The sequence below is a fragment of the Saccopteryx leptura genome, chromosome 11 (genome assembly GCF_036850995.1).
Source record: "Saccopteryx leptura isolate mSacLep1 chromosome 11, mSacLep1_pri_phased_curated, whole genome shotgun sequence".
Classification (NCBI taxonomy): Eukaryota; Metazoa; Chordata; class Mammalia; order Chiroptera; family Emballonuridae; genus Saccopteryx; species Saccopteryx leptura.
The window spans coordinates 46,982,687-47,009,448 of record NC_089513.1 but is presented as its reverse complement, the minus strand read 5'-3'; the positions used below and the strand labels follow the sequence as shown (position 1 = coordinate 47,009,448).

Here is a 26,762-nt window from a genome sequence, read left to right as displayed (position 1 = left end):
GCAGGTCTCTTCTGTACCTGTCTCGGTGGGATTAAAAAGGTGTTGCCTCCTTTCTGCCAGACGGAGGCAGAAATCAGTTTTCTACTTGATCTTTATTGACAGAGATCGAGGGTGTGTGAATCCTCACTACTACTGGGTGGAAACAGGAATTCTGGTACCCCACTTGACTTCTACTGATAACATCATGGCTGGGAGTGAGGTGGGGAAGGCTTGTTATTTCATTGTTGAAGGTTCAAACACTCTTACAGGTCTTGTCTAACACCACCCTAGCAAGGAGTGGGAGGGGTGTCTTGCTGCTGCTGAGTGAAGTGAAAACCTAGACTCCCCATATGACTGTCAATGACACTGAGTGGGTAGGCAGCGAAGGCTTGTCCTTTCTCAGTGATATAAAAGTCTCTCCACTAGATCTTCTCGAACACCACTGCATCAGAGGGCTGGAAGTCTAGGCTTTCCACTCAGCCTTCACTAGTGGGGTGGAGTTACATTTTAATGTTATGTTTGGCTGACTAGAACAGTGATTATGTGAAAGTTTTCTGGCTTGCTAGCCTGCCCTTTTCCTGGTCTGTTAGCTACAGAGAGTGGTTTTTCCTGTTTGTGCTTGTTGGTGTCTCCAGATTGCTGGCTTTTGCAGCACCCAGTGTGAGATTTTTTGCTGCAAAAAGAAAACCATAGTATTCATTTCTGTGTTGTTTCTTGGGACCCAAGTCAAGTCCTCTAGCTGATGTGCCTTCTCTTCACCATTCAGAATAATTTTTCACGTTTGCTTTATATTTAATGTCTAGAATTTTTAGGTGTACTTTGTAGAAAAATAGTACTTCACTCCATCTTTCCAGAAGCAGGATTATAGCAAGTCCATTATTTGCAGTTTTACTTTTCCAGGGTTTGTTATCTGCATCAACTGAGGTTTAGAAATATTAAATAGAAAATTCCAGAAATAAATAATTCCTAAGTTTTCAACTGCATGCCATTCTAAGCAGTGTCCTGCTCAGAATGTGAATCATCCCTTGTTCAGTGTACCCATGATGTCTATATATGTACCCTATCTTAGTTATCGAACTAACTGTCATGGTATCACAGTGCTCGTGTACAAATAATCCTTATTTAATAATGGTCCGGAAGCACAAGAGTTGTGATGCTGGCAATTCAGATGCCAAAGGGAAGCTGTAAAGTAGTTCCTTTAATTGAAAAGGTATGCATGTAAAGGAAAAAACAGTATATATAGTGCTCAATACTATCAGGTGTTTCAGGCATCCACTAGGGGAACTGGCAGATATTACTGCATTCTAATGCTATAATTAAGATCTCCTTTCTTACCTTGAATTTGGAAAGCTGAATAATTTGAATTTAGCACCCTTGAGTTTTATGTGTTTTCAAAATGAAATAAAAATGGAGGATATAAAAAAGGATTTCTTATATACTTCCAAATAAATAGGCTGGAAGTACAATGATCAATGGCAAGTTGGTAAAATATTATCTAAGACTGTATGTATATCTAAAGCTACAAAAGCAAAAAAGAAAACCCAGCACTGACACTTTTCCTTAAGAGAAGAGAAAATTCAGACAACACAAAAAGCATCAAAGAGGCTAAATCTGGAAAGGACAAAGGAAGTAAGCAATGAGAGAAAGACTCTTCAGGGGTCTCAAACTCGCGGCCTTCGGGCCGCATGTGGCCCGCCGAACAATTTTGTGCGGCCCGCAGACTAATCCACGAAGTTCAAAATATTTTGGATAAAATTAAGTAAGCCTAGGGGCCTACTTGTATTTTTCATTTCTCTAGCATCCTAGCTAGATATTAGCTTAGTTAACAGCAGTTGTGATGCGAACTACAGTTTCTGGTCGTTTTGTGACACTGAGTAAACTGCATGTACGATTGTGCTTGTTGTACTGATTTTTTTTTTGTTTTCAACTGCAGTGAGAAAAGTGTTGCGTAACAGTTGCCTTTTGTAGACCTAGTGCGGCCCGCCGAATGGCTGTGATCTTGCTCTGCGGCCCACATGCTGAGTTGAGTTTGAGACCCCTGATATAGAGTATATTATTTCTCAGGAGACTCTTCATACATGCAGAAAGACATTTACAAGTTGACCAAAAGAAATGACATTGTATTATATGTTTGAAAACAAACACCTGTATTAAGAAATGTTTCCGCTATGTTTCCCTAACAATAACAACTTCTTGTAAGGTGGAAAACATAAATAATTTTAAAATCAATATATTTCCCATTTTATCACATAAAATTATGTTAATCTCAGTCCTGTTAAAACTGTATTCTTTCCTCTTTCTTATTTGTCTTTTTTCTGTTATCACTGCATATTCAATTTCTTCTCTTTCTTTCTTTTTTTGAGAGAGAGGAAGGGCGTGGAGAAATGGATAGGGGAAGAGTGAGAGTGATAGTGAGAGAGAAAGAGAGAGAGAGGGAGAGGAAGAGAGAGAGAGAGAGAGAGAGAGAGAGAGAGAGAGAGAGAGAAGCATTAACTCATTGTTCCATTTAGTGTACCACTGATTGCTTCTCATATGTGCCCTTACCGGGGCTTGAACCAGTGCCCTCGGAGTTGAGCCCTGACTGAAGGTCAAGCCATAACTGGGACTTGAACCGGTGACCTTGGGGTCCAGGTAGTGCCCTCAGGATCGAGATAATGACCTCAGCTCTAAGACAATGCTCCATCTACTGTGCCACCAGCCAGGGCATATTCAATTTCTAATCTCTTCATTCTTTGCTCCTTTCTCACTGATTTTCAACTATTAAGAGCTTCTAAAATAAAAATTTTGTGCTAACATTTCAGCACTGTTCTACAATAAACTATACAAAAGAAACTAAAGTATAACCTAATCTGTATCATTTGAACCTGGCAGCTCCAATGCAGGGCTTTCATCGTAATTCTTTGTATTTCAACTTATAAAATTCCAATGTCATTTTCTCAGGAAATGAAATAATTTGAAAGGGGGAAGGGGAAAGGGAGACACTTTCCAAAGAAACAATTCTGATTAGAAAACAAAAAGTACCTCTTCATCCAATTCTTTCATTATCTTGTCTAGTTTAATGTTTGAAGTTCTGTAAAAACAAAAACATTTAGATTAGAAATATATTTACTGACCACGAGTGAAACCCCACGATACTTTTCTGTTTAAGATTTCCTAACTTTTGCACTGATCTCTTTGGCAGTTTGGTGAAGCCTATTGCCGTTTTTCAGAGAAGCATAAATCAAAATACATAGGATTAAAAAAAAGTCAAGATGACACAAATACAGTCACAAACTTAAAAAAATGTATGATTCAGTAATGTGTACTTTTTTGTTAATATATTAAATCACAAGATCTAGTGGCAGCAATTTCAAAGTAGTAGTAAGCACAAGTGACATTTAGAGATAAATACTGTACTGTAAGAAAATATTTGTAATTTCTATTGGTAATAAAGAATTCACAGCTATTGCAAATAATTGTGGATTATTGCCTATGTTCAAAATTAAAGGAAATGCTAGATTTCACTTATAAGTTAGAGAATATATTCACTTTTTTTCACCTAAGTTTAAAGACCTCAAATTGGCCCTGGCCGGTTGGCTCAGTGGTAGAGCGTCGGCCTGGCGTGCAAGGGGTCCCAGGTTCGATTCCCAGCCAGGGCACACAGGAGAGGCGCCCATCTGCTTCTCCACCCCTCCCCCTCTCCTTCCTCTCTGTCTCTCTCTTCCCCTCCGGCAGCGAGGCTCCATTGGAGCAAAGATGGCCCGGGCGCTGGGGACGGCTGCTTGGCCTCTGCCGCAGACGCCAGAGTGAGCGTCGCCCCCTGGTGGGCATGCCGGGTGGATCCCGGTCAGGCGCATGCGGGAGTCTGTCTGACTGTCTCTCCCCGTTTCCAGCTTCGGAAAAATACAAAAAAAAAAAAAAAAAAAAAAAAAAAAAAAAAAAGACCTCAAATTGCATCTATGGACCCTATCGGGGAAAGGTATATGGATTCCAGGTTAAGGACCCCTGGACACACATGTCTACTAAATAAAAATCAGCCACTTAACTTTTAATAAGAAATTAAGTAAATAATGGAAAAGATGGCATATATAAATCAGTAATTATACCCACTAGCAATGTGAGCAAAAATTTGAGACAAACTCAAAAGTATATTATTTCTATTACAATTCATTTTCTTTGGCTCTAAATATAATTTTGAGCTTCAAATTTGTGCATACAACATTTTACATGGATATCTCATCAAATACCTCATTCAGCATTCCCAGAACTAGATTTATTACCTCTGTTCCACATCCTTATCACAGTACTAATCTGTTACTTCTCTAAGTAAATGATACCACCTGGGAATCATCCTTGACTCACATTCCTCCCTCATTCCTATTTAGTTGAATTACTAAATGTTAACTGCTGCTGACTACCAGAGTTCTTTTTAAAAAGCAAATCTTACCATTTTTTTTACTTCTATTTTCAGGGTTTATTTAGGTTAAAAAATACTTAAATTTTTATTTATTTTTTACATCTTACAGAATAACTTTCCATGTGTATGTATCATTAAGACAAAAATTATAAATAGCTTGTAAAAATAAAGTCCTCCAAGATTTAGATTCTGTTGACTTTCTCAGCCTCACCTTAGGCACTCATGCTCCCAACATTTTCATGTGATTATTGGCCACTTCGGCCATTCTTATTTCTTATTCAAACTGACCTCCCACCCCACCACTACCACTAGTTTGTCATTTGCCCTTAAGTTTGATTATAGTACTTTTTGGATATAGGAATTTCTCAATATTTATGTATAATATCTATTTATTTTCTTACCTTATTTTCATATTTTATAATTAGAAATTCATTCCAAATCCTGGCATCAGTGAATTATTTGCTTTTATTCAAGTGCTTTTATAATAAAAAGTTTGTATTATATCCTTAACTAGTTAATCTATCAGGAATGGTAGGCTGTGATACTTGTTTTTTCTTACTCACAGGTACAAAATTGCCAGTTTTTCCCATTCCATTTGTTGCATACTTTATCTCTGTTACCTCTGTACTTAATTTATTCAATATACCCATTAAAACATAAATAATTTTAAAGTTGTTTATAATTAATAAATAACTTACCATTATGCTAAAGTAATTTAAAATAATCTTCCCATATTTTCATAGACATATACTCTAATTCAATTTAGACTTACTGGAAAAAATTCTGAATTTTCCAGTGGAAAAAATCAGTGGAAAATAGACTGTACCAAAAATTTAGTGAATTTTCATCTTCAATGACATTTACATTTTACAAAGCATCTTATTTAATGTAAACTAATTTGCCCTTTCAGCTATCTAAGTAAAACAGGAGAGAGCACAATAAATCAGCACTAAGTGAATCAACACTATGTAGTTTTCAATAAATGTAGTTTATATTCTAAGGAAAATATATCTATTACTAGTGCCAACTTACATATTACTTTCCAAAGTCTAAGACATTCTTCACTGACTGTATATCAGTAGCAGCCTTTTTATCCCCACCTTCTTACTACTTTCAAGTGTTTATAGAGTGTAAGCTTTAAAATAAGCTTCACTATACAACTTTTAATGTAAAAACATATAATTAAAGTACATTCTCACCTGCACTTCTGCTCCATTTCATCTTTTAATTGTATTTCATTATGTAGCTGTTCTTCCAGCTTATAAATTGTTTTTTGCAAACTTTCCTGCTATAATCGAAAATAAAACAAAACTCATTCTACTAAGAATATTTATAGAGAATTTAAAAATACCAAGTTGATGTTACCATTTTACACTGTTTAGGAGGAAACTGTTAGATTCAATCTTACCCTTTTCCTTTCTATCTGATATTTTTATTATTAATTTAACAAGCATTTCCTCCCAACACCTATACATATGTCAGGCACTGTGGTAGGCATTAGTAATATAAAAATAAAAAAGATTTGGTCACTGTTCTTATGAAGCTAACAGGTAAACAGTAGGGCACAGGAGAATGAGAGGGTGAAAAGAAAAGTAACTCTCAGACATGTACAACTATTACAACATAATGTAGTAAGTGATAATAAAATTACATATAAAATTTATAAAGGAGAGAAGAGGTCACATCCAATTCTAGGAAGATGTCAAGTTTGAGACTAGACCTACAAGATGAAAGATATTAACCACATAGAGAAGGTAGTAGAAGGAAGGTACAGGGGGTCCTTGGATTACAACACAGTTCCGTTCCTACAACAGTGACGTAATCTGAATTTTGGTGTAAGTCAAAACACACCCTAGCCTAAGTCACTTACCTATCCTAACACAGTTGTAAAATCATAATCTAGGACATAAAAACACAACTAAGCCACAGAAAAAGGAAAAGGACATAAATATACTGTACTGTACACTGTACTGTAGTTAACAGAAAAAAATGACAAAAAATAATGCTAACTCATATATCGCATTAACACATACTTTCACCCTGCGAAACCACACTAGCTGGCCCACATAGTTCATAAGTACATTGCTACGGTGTAAGCCAAAACACTTGTCTCAATTTTTTAAAGTTTTTATGGGAGTGAGCATTGTAAACTTGAACACTGTTTGTCGAGATTGTTGTAACACAAGGACCATTTAGTCTTCCAAAAGTAGAGAGGCAGAAGAAAGTATGACGTATTTGGGAAACAGAAAGAAATTCAGTATAGGTAGATCACATAAAGTAACAGGAAGAATAAATCACATAAAATCTGAAAAGGTGAGTAGGACCATGATCCTAAAAATAGGACTCAGGGGCTTTGATATCTCAGCATTTTAAAAAGCGAAACATAGTATTGGCATTTTAGAAACATCAGTTCAGTAATAATAAGGTGAATAGATTAGATGGTAGAAAACTTCTAGGTAAAACAACCAGTCAACAAGCTATTGAAACAGTTCAGGCAAAAAAGTATATAGGTCTGATATAAGGCAGGAGCTGTAGGAATGAGAGGAGAAAATGGGTAACTGTCGATTAGAAGGCAGAATTTATAACCTAACAAATGATTAGAAGTAAGAACAGACCAAGTATCACTATAAATGATAAGTAACACAATAACTTCTGGGGAGGGGATGAAGAGAGAACTGTGAGTTTAACACTGGCCTAGGTTAAGATGCTTGAGAGATGTGTTGGAAGAGAAGTCCAGTCAGAGAGAGAGGGAAGAGAGATTCAGGTCTGGAGCTCATAGAAACAAGCTGGACATGAATGAGATTACCTACAGAAAGTCAACAGAGACCCAAGATCAAAACCACTTTGAGAAACATTTAATAATTAAAGGGGGAGGAAAGGAAGAAGTAAAGAGGATGTGGGGAAGTGCAAAGTAGACTGAAGATAAAAACCAAAGAGGCAGGAAGAAAATAAAATAAAAGAACGGGGACATGAAAGTTATAAATGTGGCCCTGGCCGGTTGGCTCAGTGGATACAGTGTTGGCCCAGTGTGTAGAAGTCCTGGGTTTGATTCCCAGTCAGGGCAAACATGAGAAGCAACCATCTGCTTCTCTTCCCCTTCCCCTCCCTCTCCCTCTTCTTCTCTCACAGCCAGTGGCTCAGCTGATCTGAGCATCTGCCTCAGGCACTGAGGATAGCTCTGTTGATTCAAGCATTGGCCTGAAACGGGGTGGGGAGGGGGTTTCCAGGTGGATTCCAGTTGGGGCACACTCAGGAGTCTGTCTCTCTATCCTCCCTCCTCTCACTTAAAAAAAAAAACCCCAAAAACCCCCCATAAATTTATAATGCTTCAAGTTCTAAGGAAGAGGAATTAATTAGTGACAACTGCACCAAAATATATATAAATAAATAAAATATGGAATGAAAATTAATTGTATTTGGCAACTGCAAAGTTGTTCATTAGCATCTCTGCTAGAAAGCTTTCAAGGAAGAGTTGAAAATTAAATTAACTTTTGTATTTAGTTGTAGGGTAATAGAAAGAGTAGGCATGTCAAAGTTTTCTTCTTCCTCTATGATCTTACCAGAGCAAAAGATAAAAAGTAGTAGCTACTGAAAGAAACTTAGGGCGATCACCACTGAATAGGATCAGCTCCCACCAAAATGTCATCCTATTAAATTTTTTCCTCTTCCTTTCCAATTAAGAGGAGGGAAGACAGAGAGACAGACTCCCCCACATGCACTCTGACCGGGATCCACCCTACAACCCCCTTCTGGGGCCAATGCTCTGCTCATCTGAGGCCATGCTCTTGCAACTGAGCTATTTTTAGCACCTGAGGCAGAGGCTACACAAAGTCATCTTCAGTGCCTGGGACTAAACCAATCAAGCCATGGTTTATGGGAGGGGAACAGTGAAAAGGGAGGGGGAGAGAGAGAGTGAAAAAGAGAAGGGGAGGGGTGAAGCAAATGGTCACTTCTCCTCTGTGCTCTGACCAAGAATCAAACCAGGGACATCCACATGATGTTCTTCCACTGAGCAAACTGGCCAGGGCCATTACTGATGTTTTTGAAGTCCAGATATGCCACCAATCCTCCTGATAAATAATACACTTAAGAGGTTGGTTGCAGGAACTCCTCGCTGTCACCTTCCCTAGGTTAAAGGTGAATACTAAATTTTAAAAATTTCTGAGCTCTTGTTAGCTATGTAACTTGGCAAATGGCTCTATTAGGGTAAAAATTTAAGAAAGATGACCCAAACAGTTAACAGGTACTCAACACAGTTGATTTCCCTTTTTTTCACTTTCCCTCCTCATCACATGTTCTCTTATATTTAAGGGTTAATAATCAAGGAGACAGAATTATATCAGCTTCTAAAAAAAATTGCTACCTACTTCCCTCCTCAGTTAAAATTATGTAGGCTATATAGTACATGAAGAGCTCAGAAAATGCTCTAAGGATGACCAAATAATATTTTTGACATTTATTAAGAAAAGTCTAGTTTATCTAAAACAACCTACTCCAACGTAAGCAAGTAAGATTTTAATTTTAATCCCTATCTCCTGAACGTGAGCTATCTGAAAACAGAGAGGACTCATGTCTCTAATATTCCCTTCAGTAATTTTCAGTGGACAAACCAGTAGCTATTCTCCACTTGCCCCCTTCTCCCCTCACTCACTGAAGATCCACCCTCTGCCCTTTTTTGCCTTGAAATCTACCTGGGTTCTGTTGCCCTATAATGTTAGGGTTGTTTTCAGCCTATGGGAACATGAGCAGGAGATCAGAAGCTCCCCATACTCTTCTCACATTACTGTGGTTCTGGCAGTGTTATCTGTTCTATGTTCCTCCTTTGATTCCAGGCTTTCTCAGAGCTGTGGAACAAGATTTGTCTCTCCTTGTCCCTTCAGACTAGGGGCAATGGCTTCTTATTACTGTTAAACATTGGGTGCTTTAGCACCCTTTATTTATTGCTTCCCTGGATCCTTCAGTGATCCTTCACTGTTAACAGTCCCTTCATAAACTCTCCTCATTTAATGAATAAACAATATGGGATTTATACATATAACAGAATACAGTGAACTTTAAATAGGAATAAAATTCTGATACATGCTACAAGGATGAACCTGAGGCTATTAGTGCTTAGTGAAGTAAACTCAATCACAAAGTCAAGTATTATATGATTATATAAGGTACCTAAACTAGTCAAATTCATAGAGACAGGAAGTAGAATAATGGTTACTAAGGGCTTGGGAAGAAGAAAAAGGGGGAGTTTAATGGGTACAAAGTTTTGGTCTGGGGTAAACAGGCTCTAGAAATGGATGATGGTGATGGCTGCACAATAATGTGAAGGTGCTTAACGCCAGTGAACTATACACTTAAAAAGTGGTTAAAATGGTAAATTTTGAGTTATGTATATTTTATCATACACACAAAACCCTCTTTATTTAATTTCTTTTAATGTGCCATCTGTTTCCTGTCAAGACCCCTTCCGATACATTGATTGATCATCAATTCCTAATTCCAAGAGATTAGAAAGACCATAACTGTCCATCTGTGTAGCAATTTATAGTTTATAAACTGCCTCTCCATATAATATCCCATTTGATATGTAGACGAAAAAAATCAAACTAGAGAGCAAGACAGTAGGTAAAAAGTACTATAAAATTTTAAGTTCATTATATATTCAGAAGGAATATAGGTTTACTTCATTCACATCATGCACACAAAATATATTACCTATAGACAACATTTTAAAAAGAATAAAAAAAATACCTACCAAGCTTTTATCTGCATTGGAGCTAGTTCTGTTATCATTAGGATTTGCTGAAGATAAGTATCTAGAAGGAAAAAAATTTTTTAAGTAAAACTAAAAACTCTTTAATGTCCAATAACAACCAAAAACAAATACTACATGTTTGTTTTTGTTCAGTATTGTACTTGCTCTGCTTTTCAAAAATTGAGTACAGGTAAGGTACAACTGCTGCTACCACTGCCCCTGCCACTTCCTCTCCCATGTATTATTAATACTTCGATTATCGCCACCAGTACAGTCATTGCTTTGGTTAACCAGGAGAGCTCTCAAAGATACCAAATAGGCCTTGGCAACTTGGGCTCATTGAATAGAGCATGAGCCTAGTGTGTAAACGTTCCGGTTAAATCCCCAGTCAGAGCACACATTAGAAAAGACCCTCTGCTTCTCTTCCCCTCCTTCTCCCTTTCTTTCTCTCTTCCCCTTTCACAGCCAGTGGCTTAATGGGTTCAAGTGTTGGCCCTGGGCACTGAGGACGGCTTGGTTGGTTCCACCATCAGCCCCAGACGGAGGTTGCCAGGTAGATCCTGGTTGGACATGGATCTATCTCCCAGGACATGTGGGAGTCTATCTCCCCTCTTCTTATTTAAAACAAAACAAAACAAAAAACCCATCTCTGTATACTGTATTTTTTCAATGTAAAATAGCTATAATCTTATAGAGTGTCAAAGGGGAAAAAAAATTAAAATAAGAGTCTTTTCTAAGGGTCAAAACTCAAGGACTAATCACTTGGTTGGTGATGTAATAAAAAGTATTCAATAGTGTCTTACATTTTAGTTACTGGAAAAGTTTCACAAGCCAAGACTAAATTGTCTTCTTGATCTTTATGCTTGACCTGAATTGGCTCTTATAAAAATTTTTTGACTAAAATGACAAGACGCTTCACTTTAAAATAAGTTTAGAGGCCCTGGCTGGTTGGCTCAGTGGTAGAGTGTTGGCCAGGCATGTGGATGTTCCAGGTTTGATTCCTAGTCAGGGCATGGCACACAGAAGTGACCATCTGTTTGCTCCACCCCCTGACAACACTTCCCCCAACCCTTGATCTTCCCTCTTTTCTCTTCCTGCAGCCATGGCTCGATTGGTTTGAGCGCATCAGTTTCAGGTGCTGAGGATGGCTCCGTGGAGCCTATGCCTCAGGTGCTATAAATAGCTTGGTTACAAGAGCATGGCCTCAGATGGTTGCTGGGTGGATCCTAGTTGGAGTGTATGCAGGAGCCTGCCTCTCTGTTTCCCCTCCTCTCACTTGGAAAAAGAAGAAAAAAATTTAAATTTAAAAATAAAATAAGCTTAGCTTATAATAAATCAAATTTAATAATTACTCCAAGTAATTCAAATATCTCATACCACTCTAATGGAGTATAATTTAATTAAAAGTAGTATATATTTTAAGTATAAATTTAAATAGTAGATTTAATACACCCAGTAAACATTGCCATATAGCTCACTGTATATTGGTATAGTTCTTTAGATTTCTGTTGTATAACACTTACCAACCTCTATTGTACAATTTATCCATATCCTCACTAGGATATAAGCATGTCAAGAGAAAGTACTATATCTTATTCATTCTCTCCTGTACCTTGGTGCTTAGTGTATACCTGACAGAGTCATGTCAAACATGTCTGTCGAATGAATGAATAAGTGAATGCTCAGCAAAGTGAAATAATGTTAAACGTTTAACTTATATCAAGCTCATTTGAAAAAACGAAAGCTAACATTAGTTCATTCTATTAATAATAATAATTAATATTGACTGCCTACTCTATATAAAGGATTGTTCTAAGTGTATTATTGTGTTTTAATTTACTTAACTCTTTCAGCAATCCTATGAGATTATCATTATAATAATCATCATCCCTACTTTTGAGGAAATGGATGAATAAAAGGTTAACCTATTAATTGCTATAACTTGAAAATATATAGTGTATCATCAAAGAATTTCTGAAAAACAATATCCTGAACATGGATGAATTGGAAAGAAATTAAATATGAAATGCTAGAAATATTATGCATCGCTGAAAAATGGCATATTAAGATATCTCTTTATATACCACTCAATATATATTAAAGTTCTTAACATGATTTTAGATATTCATAAGAAAATAATATGACTATACAAATTAGTACTTTTCCCTAAAATCATACTTACCTACGATTGCTATAATATGTAAATCCTACAAAAGGTAGTTGATTGCCAACAAAAGCTTTAGGAATAGGGAATGTTTCCTCATCTCCTTTATCTTCTTCCAAGTCATCAAAGTTACTTGTATCAATGTCACTACTTAAATCAGGTACAACTGGTGCTACAGCTAAAAATAAAAATAAAATTAGTTCACTTCAAATTTAATGCAAAATAAGTGAAACAAAGATTCCATACCAACTATTAATGATTTCTTACATATAAATAACTTGCAAAACACAAATTCCAAATGAAGTAAATTCTATCATAGTAAGCTTTATTAGGATAATTAATCCTTTGATATTGATCATGTGTAATTCTGTAAAACAATTATCTTCAAAATCATCTATAATTATCATCTATATCGCAAGTTTAATCTAAATATTACAAGTATTATTGTTTGTTTTAGAATTCACCATAGTATAAAATATGCAAAAGTAGGCAGAACTACAGAAAAGACTTTTCAGAAACTATGGCATAACAAATTGTACTCAAAGTTGATTAGTTTCAAATACTGTATTTTGTTTGTTAATATGCTTTATAGCAAACCAGAAATCAAGCTTACTTCTTATCAGTCCTGGATACAATAATTTGTACCGAAATATCTTTACTTATTCTAAAATTTAGATGATCAGTATCCCTCTTCATTCAATATGTATAAGATTAAGTTACATGAAGCAAAGTATTTGTAATTATATTTTCAGACTAGCTACTTTCCTTGAATCAAGTGATTAAGGAACAACTCATTGAGGTATTTATAAAACGGCTGCAAACAAAAAAGGCAGAGATATAAAATGTGCATACAATATCTTTAAGAGTTATATACTTGATGGGGGACAAGGCTCATATATACTTAATAATATAATACCATACATGACTATACTTAAATCACTGTAACAAAAGAAAATACCGTATGAAACTACTACTACTATCTTCTTTGCTATTAGAGTACATCTAAAAATATATTTTAGAAAAAATTATTTTTTGGTTTGAAGATACAGGAGTATAATAAACATAACTGAAATATTGTCATTAAAATATTAAATAATTGGCACCCTGGCTGGTTGGCTCAGTGGATAGAGCATCAGCCTAGCATATGGACGTCTAGGATTCAATCCCCAGTCGGGCACACAGGAGAAGTGACTCTCTGCTCCTCTTCCCCTCTCACAACCAGCGGCTAAATTGGTTTGAGTGTCAGCCCAGAGTGCTGAGGACAGCTCAGCTGATTTGAGCATGGGCCAAGATGGAGGTTGCCGGGTGGATCCAGGTCGGGCACAGGTGGGAGTCTATTTCCCCTCCTCTCACTTAAAAAAAAATTTAAATAATTTCTTTAGATACACTCATCTCATGTTTCTTAACTGACCTGCTTTCATGATCTTAATCTCTTATAGACAGAATTATTTTTCTATTCAATCATGTGAATATTCCAGGCAAGAAATAACTATTGTGCATCTCAGATACAGTGAACTATTTGATAAATAAGGGAATGAAACAATACATTTAACCCAAAGAAACTATAATATTAACTAACAAAGAATGAGAAAAGCCTTTTTCTACCATACTTCCTTTAATGGCCAAAGAACTGCCTGACTAGATAATTCTAGCTTCTTATAATAACTCTAATTTGTAAAATGAGGAAGAAAAAAAAGTTGTCTTTCCTAGTGAAGTACAGAAGTCAAGTATGGTCTTGGTATAAGTTTTACTTTAAAAAAGTGGTTCTCAATTTTAAAACAATTTTCACATTCACCCCGGAAAACATTTGGTAATGCGTGGGTACATTTTTGGTTGTTATACTGAGGGAGGTATGTTACTGGCATTTAGTTGGTAAAGACCAGGGGCAAATATCCTTACACCATATATAAAAATTAACTCAAAAGAATGAAAAGCCTGCCTGACCAGGCGGTGGCGCAGTGGATAGAGCGTCAGACTGGGATGCAGAGGACCCAGGTTCGAAACCCTGAGATTGCCAGCTTGGGTGCTGCCGGCTCATCTGGTTTGAGCAAAAAGCTCACCAGCTTGAGCCCAAGGTCGCTGGCTCAAGCAACGGGTTACTCGGTCTGCTGAAGGCCCGTGGTCAAGGCACATATGAGAAAGCAATCAATGAAAACTAAGGTGTTGCAATGCACAACGAAAAACTAATGATTGATGCTTCTCATCTCTCCATTCCTGTTTGTTCCTGTCTATCCCTCTGACTCTGGGAAAAAAAGAAAGAATGGAAAGCCTGACCAGGCAGTGGCACAGTGCATAGAGAGTTGCCTAGGATGCTGAGAACCCAAATTAAAAACCCTGAGATTGTCGGCATGAGCGTGGGCTCATCTGGCTTGAGTGTGGGATCACAGACATGACCCCACAGTCGCTGGCTTGAGCAAGGGGACACTGGCTCAGCTGGAGCCCTCAACCAAGAAACTTATGAGAAAGCAATCAATAAACAACTAAAGTGCCTCAACAAGTTGATGCTTCTCATCTCTGTCCCTTTCTGTCTGTCTGTCCCTCTTTTTCTCTTTCACTTGGGAAAAAAAAAGAATGGAAAGCGATGACTGACCTATTTTGCTCACAAAAATTAGGGGATATTTCAAAATGAATATGAATTTTAAAAAAAATTGATTTTTTAAATTAAACAAGAACATCAGAAAAGCAAATGACAAGTCAAAGAAAATTGTCCAATTATGCAAATGAAATACAAAACCAACTTTTATTTCACTGGTGAAAATGTACTGATACTATATACAAAAGGCTGAAAGTACTGGAATATCTGCACATTCTTTGATCCCCTAATATTTGTGAGCAGTGTATATCGGTACACCACTGTTCAGAGAAGCATTATTCACAATAGTTAAAAGGTATAAGCACTCTGAGGGTCTAGCACCAAATGAATGGATACAAAGATGTGGTACGTACACATCATACAATATTATGCAGTCTTAAAATGAAGTAAAATTCTGATACATGCTATAACATGGATGAACCTGAAAGACAAACTAAGTGAAATACGTCAATCTCAAAAAGATAAATGTTGTATAATTACACTTATTTGAGTACCCAGAATAGTCAAGTTCACGGGGGCAGAAAGTAGAATAGTGGCTACAGGAGGCTAGAATTGGAGACGAATGGAGAGTTACTGTTTAACATGTATAGAGATTTAGTTTGGGGTGATAAAAAAGTTCTGGAAATATATGGTGGTGAGGGTGCAAAATAATGTGATAGTGCCACTGAGCTGTACACTAAAAATATGGTCATATGGTAAATTTTAAGTTATATTTACTTTACAACAATAAAAAGAAATAATTTTTCTTAAAGTTTCTTTCTTAAAGCTTATTTATTTATTTATTTAGTGACAGAGACAGAAGGACAGATAGGGACAAACAGCAAGGGAGAGAGATAAGAAACATCAATTCTTCGTGTGGCACCTTAGTTGTTCATTGACTGCTTTCTTGTATGTGCCTTGACTGGGGGCTCCCACTCAGAGCGAGTGGTCCTTTGCTCAAGCCAGCAACCTTTGGGCTCAAGGCAGCAAACATGGGGTCATGTATATGATCCCACGCTCAAGTCAGCACCCCCACACTGAAGCTGGTGAGCCCGGGCTCAAGCCTGTGACCTTGGGGTTTCAAACCTGGGTCCTCAGCACCCCAGTCCAATGCTCCATCCACTGTGCCACCACCTGGTCAGGCCCTTAAAGTTTATCGTTTTAAAAAGAGCCCAATGTATGCTGAGAAAGTCTAAACTCCTAAATCCCTTACACTTGCTAGACTCTAAATTCTTTGTTTTTTGTTTTGTGACAGAGAGAGAGGGACAGATAGGGACAGACAGGCAGAAAGGGAGAGATGAGAAGCACCAATTCTTCATTGTGGCTCCTTAGGCTTAGTTGTTCATTGATTGCTTTTTCCTAAGTGCCTTGACCAGGCGGGGGGGGGGGGGGGGAGGCACTACAGCAGAGTGAGTGACTCCTCGCTCAGGCCAGTGACCATGGGGTCATGTTCATGATCCCATGCTTAAGCAAGCGACCCCACATTCAAGCTGGTGAGCCCGTGCTCAAGACAGATGAGCCCACGTTCAAGCTGGCAACCTCAGGGCCTCGAACCTGGGTCCTCCATGTCCTATTCTGATGCTCTATCCACTGCACCACTGCCTGATCAGGCTAGACTCTAAATTCTTTATCTATAAAGCTTATACTAATAATCTCTCCCATGAAATTCTAACTCTAGAAGAGAGGTCACTAGACTTAATCCACAAAACCTAGAATAGAGTATATATGTGCTTACAGACAATAAATTTTATTTTATTTTTTATTTTTTCAGAGACAGAGAGAGAGTCAGAGAGAGAGGGATAGACAGGAACAGACAGACAGGAACGGAAAGATGAGAAGCATCAATCATTAGTTTTTTGTTGCGCGTTGCGACACCTTAGTTGTTCATTGATTGCTTTCTCATATGTGCCTTGACCGCGGTCCTTCAGCAGACCGAGTAACCCCTTGCTCGAGCCAGTGACCTTGGGCTCAAGCTGGTGAGCTCTGCTCAAACCAGATGAGCCCACGCTCAAGCTGGTGATCTCAGGGTCTCACACCTGGGTCCTCTGCATCCCAGTCCAATGCTTTATTTACTGAGCCACTGCCAGGTCAGGCCAAATTTTGTTTATTTTTAAAATAAACTGAAAATTTGCCTCATGTGCCAACAGTTACCACTGTTATCATATTGTGTATTTCTCACCAGCTATAAGCGAATTAAGGAATAGCAATGTCTTATCTCAAATGAGGTCATGAATGGCAAAGTGTTCGGCAAGTTACCAGGTATTACATTTAACATCGCATTATTAAAAACATATCATTATATGTAATACATGTTAACTTCTTTTCCCAAAATTGAACTGATAACAAGTGTTGATTCCCTATATTTCTTGTCTGTATAATACTGAATACTGGAAATCTTCAAGTGGTACGTGGCATTCCAGAAGATCAAAGGGTATGAAGTCAAACAGACTTATATTTGAATCCTGACATTGTTATTCACTAGAAGTATGACCTGCAGGCAATTTATTTAGGTCTTTTCATTTTTACTGTCTTCTATCTTTAATCCCATTCCTGTCATTTTTAAAATTCTATCTCAAAAGAATGGAAAAAGTAATTTTATAAACTTAATACTCTGTGCCTCTAAATTAAGAGTGCTTATGATCAGAAAGCTCACAGAAATTCTGCCATAAATCAAGTTATTTTGTATATCTTTTCCATACCACCAAGAAACTGATGGAAAGACTAATTCCCTTGTAACTTGAAGACATGTAAAGTGGTAAAACTACCAAAAGAACTATTATTTACAAAAGGCAAGCAATTTTGTCAACAAAAATTAGAGAGTTGAAAAGAATTAAAACTATTATATAATTTTTAAAAAACTTATCAGGTCAGAAAAATCAGTTCAGAATCAAAGTATTCTTGGTATTTTATGGGTGGGAAGTGAAGAGGTCGGAAGAGGGAAAGGGAAGAAAGGAACAATGAGTTCTACAGACTTTAATTATTCTTTATTTTACAATAACACAAAATAGGGGCTACTAGGAGTAGAAAAAGCTGTTAAAATGTTTAAGTATGTTAAATCTAAGTATATGATAGCAAAACCAGATAACAATATACGTAGTTCTTTTTAAAATACAAAAATGAAGGCACTAATAAAATTACCTAATTATAAAAATACTTAAAAATTTTAAAAAAATATTTATTGATTGATGATAGAGAGAGAGAAGGAGGAGGAGAGAAAGTATGTGCCCTCACTGGGGACTGAACACACAATCTTTGCATATCATGATGACAATCTAAGCAATCAAGTTATCTGGCCAGGGTTTAGAAATTCTTTAAAGTTCTTTTGATTTAAATCAATTAAGTAGTTCATTTTACCTGTTTTCTTCATAACTACAGATATATTAAGGAGGTATAACAGTATCATAAAACGGCATCGATTTGGACTCTCCAAATAACTATGAGCTCCACAATGTAAAAAACATTTGTTGGTTTTATCTCTGCCATTTTCCTAGTGCCTGAAATAAAACAGTGCTCAGCATATAGTAGGTGTTAAATATTTGTTGACTAGGTTACCGCCCCTTCTAATTAATTAACAGCCTTTCATTACACAAAAGGATATATGTCCTCCTTATCTTTTAGAGTCATTTATTATGTTGTTATTCTAGTTATTTATGCACTGTTTCACTTTGAAAAAGAAAAATAGGGTTTTTTTCCTTTTCCAAGTGAGAGGAAGGGAGCTAGAGAGACAGACTCCCACATGTGCCCCAACTGGGATCCATCTGGAAACCTCCATCTGGGGCCATGCTTGCAACTGAGGTATTTTTAGTGCCTGAGGTAGATGCTCCTCAGAGCCATCCTCAGTGCCTGGGGTTGATGCGCTCAAACCAATTGAGCCATGGCTGTGGGAGGGGAAGAGAGAGAAAGAGAGAGAGAGAATAGGGAGGGGAAAAGGTGGAGAAGCAGTGTGTGTCCAGACCAGGAAATCAAACCCAGAAGAACATCTACACACTAGGCTGATGCTCTACCACTGAACCAACCAGCCAGGGCCCAAAAAAAGAATTTAAAGCAATACGAAAGATACTTTATACTTCTCCAGTCTCCTTTAAATTTTCTTCAGATTATATTCATATGTTTTCAGCTTTCTTAAAATTTACCAAGAGCATAACTTGAATAAAAACAGAGCTTTTCAATGCAACTATTCATCACCTCACTCTCTCCTCATCTGTCTTGCAAGTTTCTCATATTGTATGAAGGCAAGAACCATGTAACTCTACTTATGAGTAGAGATTCTCCTTACTTCTCAGTGTATAAGTATTAAGAAATTCTCTAAGGTCAAGCTGCTCCTGTAACTTCTCCAGAGAGCAGGTTATTTAATGTCATTCTATCTAGCAGTGTAATTTCTTAACTTCCACAAGAATTTATTTGCCCCTTCCCCTTCCCAGTCAAATTTATAGTACTATTGTATACACAGTACTCAAAGAAAATATAACTATTTCTTTAATAACATTTGCTTACTAAAAACTTCACTAATTTTGGCAAACCTAATGATCTATTTTTTTCAAAATTAACAAGGTTTTTTCCCCTCTGAAAGTCTCAACTAGATAGGCAGTCCTTAAGACAAACAACTATTATTTCCATTTTTACTGTTCCTTGCTATTGCTGCAGCAGGAAATAAGGTACTGGTATACACTATCCTTTCTTCAACAACGGAAAAGGAAGAAAGTTCCTGAGACTTCAACAAGGAAAACATAAACTCTTGGCCTCCCAAATCTACAAACATTACTGGAACTTAGGTGCCATTATAATTTTAATTAAGTTATGACAAAAAAAATTTCCTGTGAATCATCAGTTTCAGCTTACTTTTTTTTGAAACAGGGAAATGTTCTAAACTGACTGAAAATGAACTTCTTGAATACTACTTATTTTTGTTTGTAAATTGTAAATTTTTGTTTGTAAATCGTAAGCTTTAAGGATGATGGAATCAAGTATACCATAATTTCCTATAATCTTACACAAATTAATATACTAATATTTATTAATAATGGACCTTATAAAAGAATAACTCATTTTTACAAAATATATATATATATGTGTGTACACACATACACTTTTTTTTTTTTGTATTTTTCTGAAGTGAGAAGTGGGGAGGCAGAGAGACAGACTCCCACATGTGCCCAACCGGGAACCACCCAACATGCCCACTAGGGGGCAATGCTCTGCCCATCTGGGGCATTGCTCCATTGCAACGGGAGCCATTCTAGCGCCTGAGGCAGAGGCCAACGTTGCTACAATGGAGCCTTGGCTGCAGGAGGGGAAGAGAGAGAGAGGGAAAGGACAGGGAAGGGTGGATAAGCAGATGGGCACTTCTGTGTGCCCTGACCAGGAATCGAATCTGAGACTTCCACACACCGGGCCGACGCTCTTCCACTGAGCCAACAGGCTAGGGCCCACATTTTTTTTTATTCAGTGAGGAGAGGCAGAGACAGATTTTAGCATGTGCCCCAACTAGGATCCACCCAGCAAGCCCACTAGGGGACGATGCACTGCCCATCTGAGGCACTGCTCTGTTGCTCAGGAACGAGCTCTTCTTAGGGCCTGAGACAGACACCATGAAGTCATCTTCAGCTCCTGGGGCCAATTTGTTCCAATTGAGCCATGGCTTCAGGAGGGGGAGAAGGAGAGAGGGAGAGGGAGGCAGGGGAGAGAAACAGAGAAAGAAGCAAGAGGGGGAGAAATCGAGAAGCAGATAGGCGCTTAACCTGTGTGCCCCGACTGGGAATTGAACCAGGACATCTACATGCCAGGCCGATGCTCTACCACTGAGCCAACCTGCCAGAGCTAAGAGCTATATTTTAATTAGACCATTATTTATTGACTCTCCCACAATGAAATACTAACATCTATAATGAAGAGCAATTCGACCAAGATCAAACATCAAATTATAACTGCTGAGCCCAACTTCATTACACATACATAATATTTCACTGATCTTGAGTGGGATGCAAGAGAAGTAGCAGTACAATTTTCCCAGTGTTATCAAATACTCTCTCTTAAACTAGGTTAAGACAGTACCTATATTGCATCTGTGTGCTTGAGATTTTCATCAGATATACTCAAATATTAGCAAGGCAGTTTCAGCAGACTACCAAAACTACTTTCAAATATTCACTGTAATATGCAAGAAAAAATAACTTACTGTCTCGAAGTGTTTCCCAAGCCCATTGATCATTTTTGAAGAAAAGATGTCGTTTGATTTCTTCTACACCATTTCGCCCTAATCTCACCTCTCTGAATAGAGAGGGAAGGAGAAAAGTTATTAATCATTTAAGATTATAATCTATCCAAATAAAGCAGTGGGCATAATGCTAAATCTATGCAGGATAAAAACAGGTCTAAGTCACCTTAAAATTCTGACTGTCAACATCATTTTCAGCTTAAAAAGAAGTTGAAGAGCCTGACCAGTCGGTGGCACAGTGGATAGAACATCAGACTAGAATGCTTAGGACCCAGGTTCAAAACCCCGAGGTTGCCAGCTTGAGCACAAGCTCATCTAGTTTGAGCAAAGCTCACCAGCTTGGCCCAAGGTCACCGGCTTTAGCAAGGGGTTCCTCGGTCTGCTGTAGTCCCTTGGTCAAGGCACATATGAGAACAATCACTGAACAACTAAGGTGCTGCAACAAAGAATTGACACTTCTCATCTCTCTTCCTTCCTGTCTATCCCTATTTGTCCATTTCTCTGTCTCTCTGTCACAAAAAAAAAGTCAAAGAATGAGAATATCAAGGAATTTTTTAAAGAACCCCCCCCCCCCCACATACACACACAGATTTGTAGGTACTCCATGACTTTCTATTGACAACAATAATCTAAATTAGGGGTCGGGAACTTTTTTTGCTGAGAGAGCCATGAACGCCACATATTTTAAAATGTAATTCTGTGACAGCCGTACAACAACTCGTGTATGTTACGCATTATCCAATAAGAATTTGGTGTGGCCCCTGAGGACAGCTGTGATTGGCTCCAGCCACCCGCAACCATGAACATGAGCAGTAGGAAATGAATGGATTGTAATACATGAGAATGTTTTATATTTTTAACATTATTATTTTTTTATTATAGATTTGTCTGAGAGCCAGATGCAGCATCAAAAGAGCCACATCTGGCTCGTGAGCTATAGGTTCCCGACCCCTGATCTAGATGAATCACTCACCCTTCTTCATAAGCCTAATGAATAAAACACAGTAAATTTTCTCGATAGCTTTTTAAAATAGTAGTAGTTATACATATATCTCAATCAACAACTTCACACTAGAAGCTAACAAAAACTCAGAAAGGCATTTTAAATTTAAAATTTCTATTTTATAACCTATTAAATATTTCTGATCCATCAAATACCAATGACAATTAATTCCTTTTTTTCTTGATTGTGTTTAGAAAGAGGTGAGAGGGAGAGAGACAGAAACTGAAAAAGAGAGACAGAGAGAAGCAGTGATGTGTTGTTCCACTAATTTATGCATTCACTAGTTGTTTATTGTAGCCCCCTGACCAGGGATTGAACTCCCAACCTTGGTGCACTAGGATGATGCTCTAACCAACTGAGGTAACTAGCCAGGACCTATTCCCCCCACCCCCCTTTTTTTTTTTTTTGGTATTTTCTGAAGCTGGAAATGGGGAGAGACAGTCAGACAGACTCCTGCATGTGCCCGACCGGGATCCACCCGGCACGCCCACCAGGGGCGACGCTCTGCCTACCAGGGGGCGATGCTCTGCCCCTCCGGGGCGTCGCTCGCAAGCGACCAGAGTCACTTTAGCGCCTGGGGCAGATGCCGAGGAGCCACCCCCAGCGCCCGGGCCATCTTTGCTCCAATGGAGCCTTGGCTGCGGGAGGGGAGGAGAGAGACAGGGAGGAAGGAGGGGAGGGGGGTGGAGAAGCAAATGGGCGATTCTCCTATGTGCCCTGGCCGGGAATCGAATCCGGGTCCCCCGCACGCCAGGCCGACGCTCTACCGCTGAGCCAACCGGCCAGGGCCTGCCAGGACCTATTCTTGACATTATTACAAAATTGAGAGCTTTATTCCTGGCCTCTTCCGTGAACATAGAATATTTAAATATGTGCCTTTAGCTGATTTCAAAAGAGGAAATCAGCAACTTTTGTCTCAGAGTATTTAAAACAACAAGAATACCCCACTTTTCAAATTATTTCTGGAGTTAAAAGATAAACTTCTTTAGATATGTGATAACTTTTTAAAGAAGTTTCACTATGGAACTACCTTATGACCTACCAATTCCAACTCTGAGGATGTATCTGAAAACACCCAAAACACTAATAAGAAAGAATATATATGCACTCCTATGTTTACTGCAGTGTTATTTCCAATAGGCAAGATTTGGAAGCAGCCCAAATGCCCATCAGTAGATGAGTGGTTAAAAAAGCTGTGGTACATTTTAATTTTACCCAATGGAATACTACTTGGCTATGAAAACAAAGGAAATCTTACCCTTTGGACCTGGAGAGCATTTTGCTAAGTAAAATATGCCAGTCAGAGGAAGACAAGTACCATACAATTCCATTGATAAGTGGAATCTAATGAACACAATACACTAACAGACAAAACAGAAACAGACCCACAGATAGAGAACAGACTGACAGCTGTCACAGAGGAGAGTGGTTGGGTGAAAAAGGTGGATTAAGAAAAAAACAATAACACATAGACACAGACAGTAGTATGGTTATTACCAGAGGGAAACCAGGTGTGGGAGAAAAAGAGGGTATAAATGGTGATGGAAGAGGGTACAAATGGCGAGGGGGAGGATCAACGGTGATGGAAAGAGACTTGACTCGGGTAGTGTATGTGTAGTACAAAATAGAGATGATGTATTATAAAATGGTACACCTGAAACCTATATAATTTTATTAACTAATGTCACCGCAATAAATTCAATAAAAAAGAAAAAGAAACTTTTCACTGACTTCCAGACTGAACAGCAGAACCTCTCCATGATTCTATGGCACCCACTATTTACCGTATTTCCCCATATATAAGATATTCCCATGTATAAGACACACCTTAATTCTGGGGCTCGAATTTTGAATTTAAAAAAGTATTACATAACGTTATTGAACTCAAGTTATTCATCATAAAATTCATACACCTCATCACTGTCAAAACCCCATCCATTAGCTTGTCCTCATCTGTATCTGATGACGAATAACTGTCTTCAAGAATGACCGCAAAAACAAGTACAAAAAAGTGGAAAAAGCAAGTAAAAAAAATCTACAACCACCATATAAGATGCACCCAGACTTTAGACCCCAAAGTTTTCCCCCAAAAGGGTGCGTCTCATACATGGGGAAATACGGTAATTCAGAGTACCTATCTCTCTATACAAGTGTCTACATATCTTATTCAGTTCTATATCCCTAGCACCTACCACAGCACAGTACCTATATTTATATAGCACATACATTTAAAATGTAAAAATTTGAAAATCTATAAATTTCAGGTTCTAAGGGACATATTGAAGGAGGATAAGTTCATTTCATTTAAAGTAAATCTGAAATTGAAACATATTTAAAAATGCTAGCTTTTTCCCTCCCCAGTATTTAAATTGACCATCATAATGTTAAGTATAATCTTAGTTAAGTCATCTGGCTCATGTTTAAATATAAAAATTAAACCACAAGGGTAAACATAATATGATATTTTTGTCTGTAAAACACATACAGGTATATACATTTATAAAATGATTATCCCAAGCAGGAAAGAGGCAGGAAATATACTCTTTTATATAGCTTTGCATTATTTACTTAATTTCAATAAGTGTATGTGGTACATAATTAATCTTTTTCCAGCACTTCCGAGTATAATTGGTAAGTGTACAACATGATGATCTGATATACATACACATTGTGAAAGGATTCCTTCATTGAGTTAACACATCCATCACCTCGCAGATTTTACCCGTTTTTTGGTGTGTGACATTTAAGTTCTACTTTTAGCAAATTTCAATTATATAATAGTGTTATCTTAAATGGCGCCAAGTGGAAGATACATTGTCAGTTTTCTACCATTAGGAAAAAAATTTCCCAATTAAATTAATACATGTCATTAATTATAAGATGCACTCTAATTTCAGAGATGTTCACGTTACAAAAACTTCAGACTCCATAAAATATACCATCATTTTTATACTTAACCAAGTTGAAAATTTAATAATGAAATAAAAAGAATCATCTGGTCTAGCCATCAGAAAAGAACACATTATACTCAGTTTCTTAGGTAAAGCAAGTGAGTTGAGATCCAGAAAATCATAAAATTACATTACGTTTCACTATCATAAATGATTTTGGGATAAGCACTCAGAGATAGGATGGGATCAGAGAAGGGAAAGAGATTGGTGAAATTATAATACATAACACAGCGTTATAGAGAGCAGGACAGCAAGTCCTGGAGGGAAGGGGGAAGGGTGTTGGAGGGCGGGGGGTAAGGGGGATGTTGAGGGGGAACATGGGGTGGGAGAGGGATGTAATGTATTCGGTGGACGCTAGAATCCATGTAAACACAATAAATTAAAATCAATTAAAAAAAAACAAAAATGAGCAGAAAAACTAGAATTTCCTTAAGATAAATATAAGTAAATTCAATGTTAAAATTATTACCTGTCAGTAAGGAAGGCACAAATAAGATTTTTTGCTTCTTTTGATATGTCATTATCATCAGGGAAGGTAAGTGAATTTTTATGGTTCATAATTTTACTGTAGGTTCCAACCAGAGAATCTGCATAAAAAGGTGTATCACCTGAAAAATTGACAAAAAAAACCAAACCATAGTAAGATACATTTTTAAAAATCAGTTTCAAAGGAAGGGTCAGTGTTACCTGTTTAAGCATTACTAAATATGCATTAACTAAAAATATTCACTTAATATGTAAAAAGAAATATATAACAAAGTTGCTTTAATCTTCTAAAGCTTTTAAAAATAGTTTAAAAAAACACACACAAAACAGGTTATAGGAAACAGTTTGTTTCCTATAAACAAAATCAACATTGCTTAATGTAGTATTTTAAAAGAAGAAACTAAGTGGTAAGATTGGGATAAACAACTATTTTAGAAGTACACAAAATCCTCCTTTACTCACCTACAAGCATTTCATATAAAAATACCCCAACTGACCACCAATCACATTCTCGTCCATAATAACCATCACCTCCTTGAGATTTTAATACTTCAGGGGAAATATAATCGGGTGTTCCAACTGCTGTATCACATCGTACCATACCTTCCTAAAAGAATCACAGGTCAAATTTTGATTAGAATATCAAGTTTCAATTATTTAAAATGACTATATAATCTGCAGAACTCTAAATTTTGGAGCTATAAAACATCATATTAAAATGTAATGAAAATAACAAAAATGAATAGCTTATATATACATATTATACAAGGTCTACCGGAAAGTTCTGTGCGTTTTTGGAATAAAACAAAATACAAATTTTTCTTACCGTCAATAAACTTTATTAAATAATATAATTGCCATTATTATTAATGATTTCTTGCCAGCATAAGGGCAATTTGTATATCTCATTTTTGAAAAATGTTTTATCTTTTGATGCGAAAAATTGAACCAGTGCTTGTTTGATATCTTCTTCATTTTTGAATTTTTTGCCCTTCAAAAAATTTTGTAAGGACAAAAACAAGTGATAGTCGGAGGGTGCTAAGTCCGGGGAATATGGTGGATGCGACAGACATGCTTCTGTAGCATTTCTTCCTTGTTGAAATTCGTAAAAATTACAGTGGCATAAATGAACTTTATCAGTAGCCATGGGTACACTATGGCTTCACACATAAGACTAACGTGAATCAACTTTGTTTTAGTTAATTTGCTATGTCAGTATGTATACATTAAGTGATAAAAATAGAGAGG

The 26,762-nt window shown here is 37.2% G+C and overlaps 1 protein-coding gene across 1 annotated transcript in view; it reads right to left on the bottom strand.

The window, feature by feature from the left end:
* Nucleotides 1-26,762, bottom strand: part of ROCK1 (Rho associated coiled-coil containing protein kinase 1) — a 159,191-nt gene that overhangs the window by 81,418 nt on the left and 51,011 nt on the right. The window contains exons 7-13 of the mRNA XM_066353644.1: nucleotides 25,977-26,121; nucleotides 25,498-25,636; nucleotides 21,036-21,127; nucleotides 12,307-12,466; nucleotides 10,125-10,185; nucleotides 5,575-5,663; nucleotides 3,001-3,049 (exon numbers count right to left, since the gene is read on the bottom strand). Of these exons, the coding sequence (XP_066209741.1) occupies nucleotides 3,001-3,049; nucleotides 5,575-5,663; nucleotides 10,125-10,185; nucleotides 12,307-12,466; nucleotides 21,036-21,127; nucleotides 25,498-25,636; nucleotides 25,977-26,121 (735 nt within the window). The remainder of the gene's footprint in view (nucleotides 1-3,000; nucleotides 3,050-5,574; nucleotides 5,664-10,124; nucleotides 10,186-12,306; nucleotides 12,467-21,035; nucleotides 21,128-25,497; nucleotides 25,637-25,976; nucleotides 26,122-26,762) is intronic.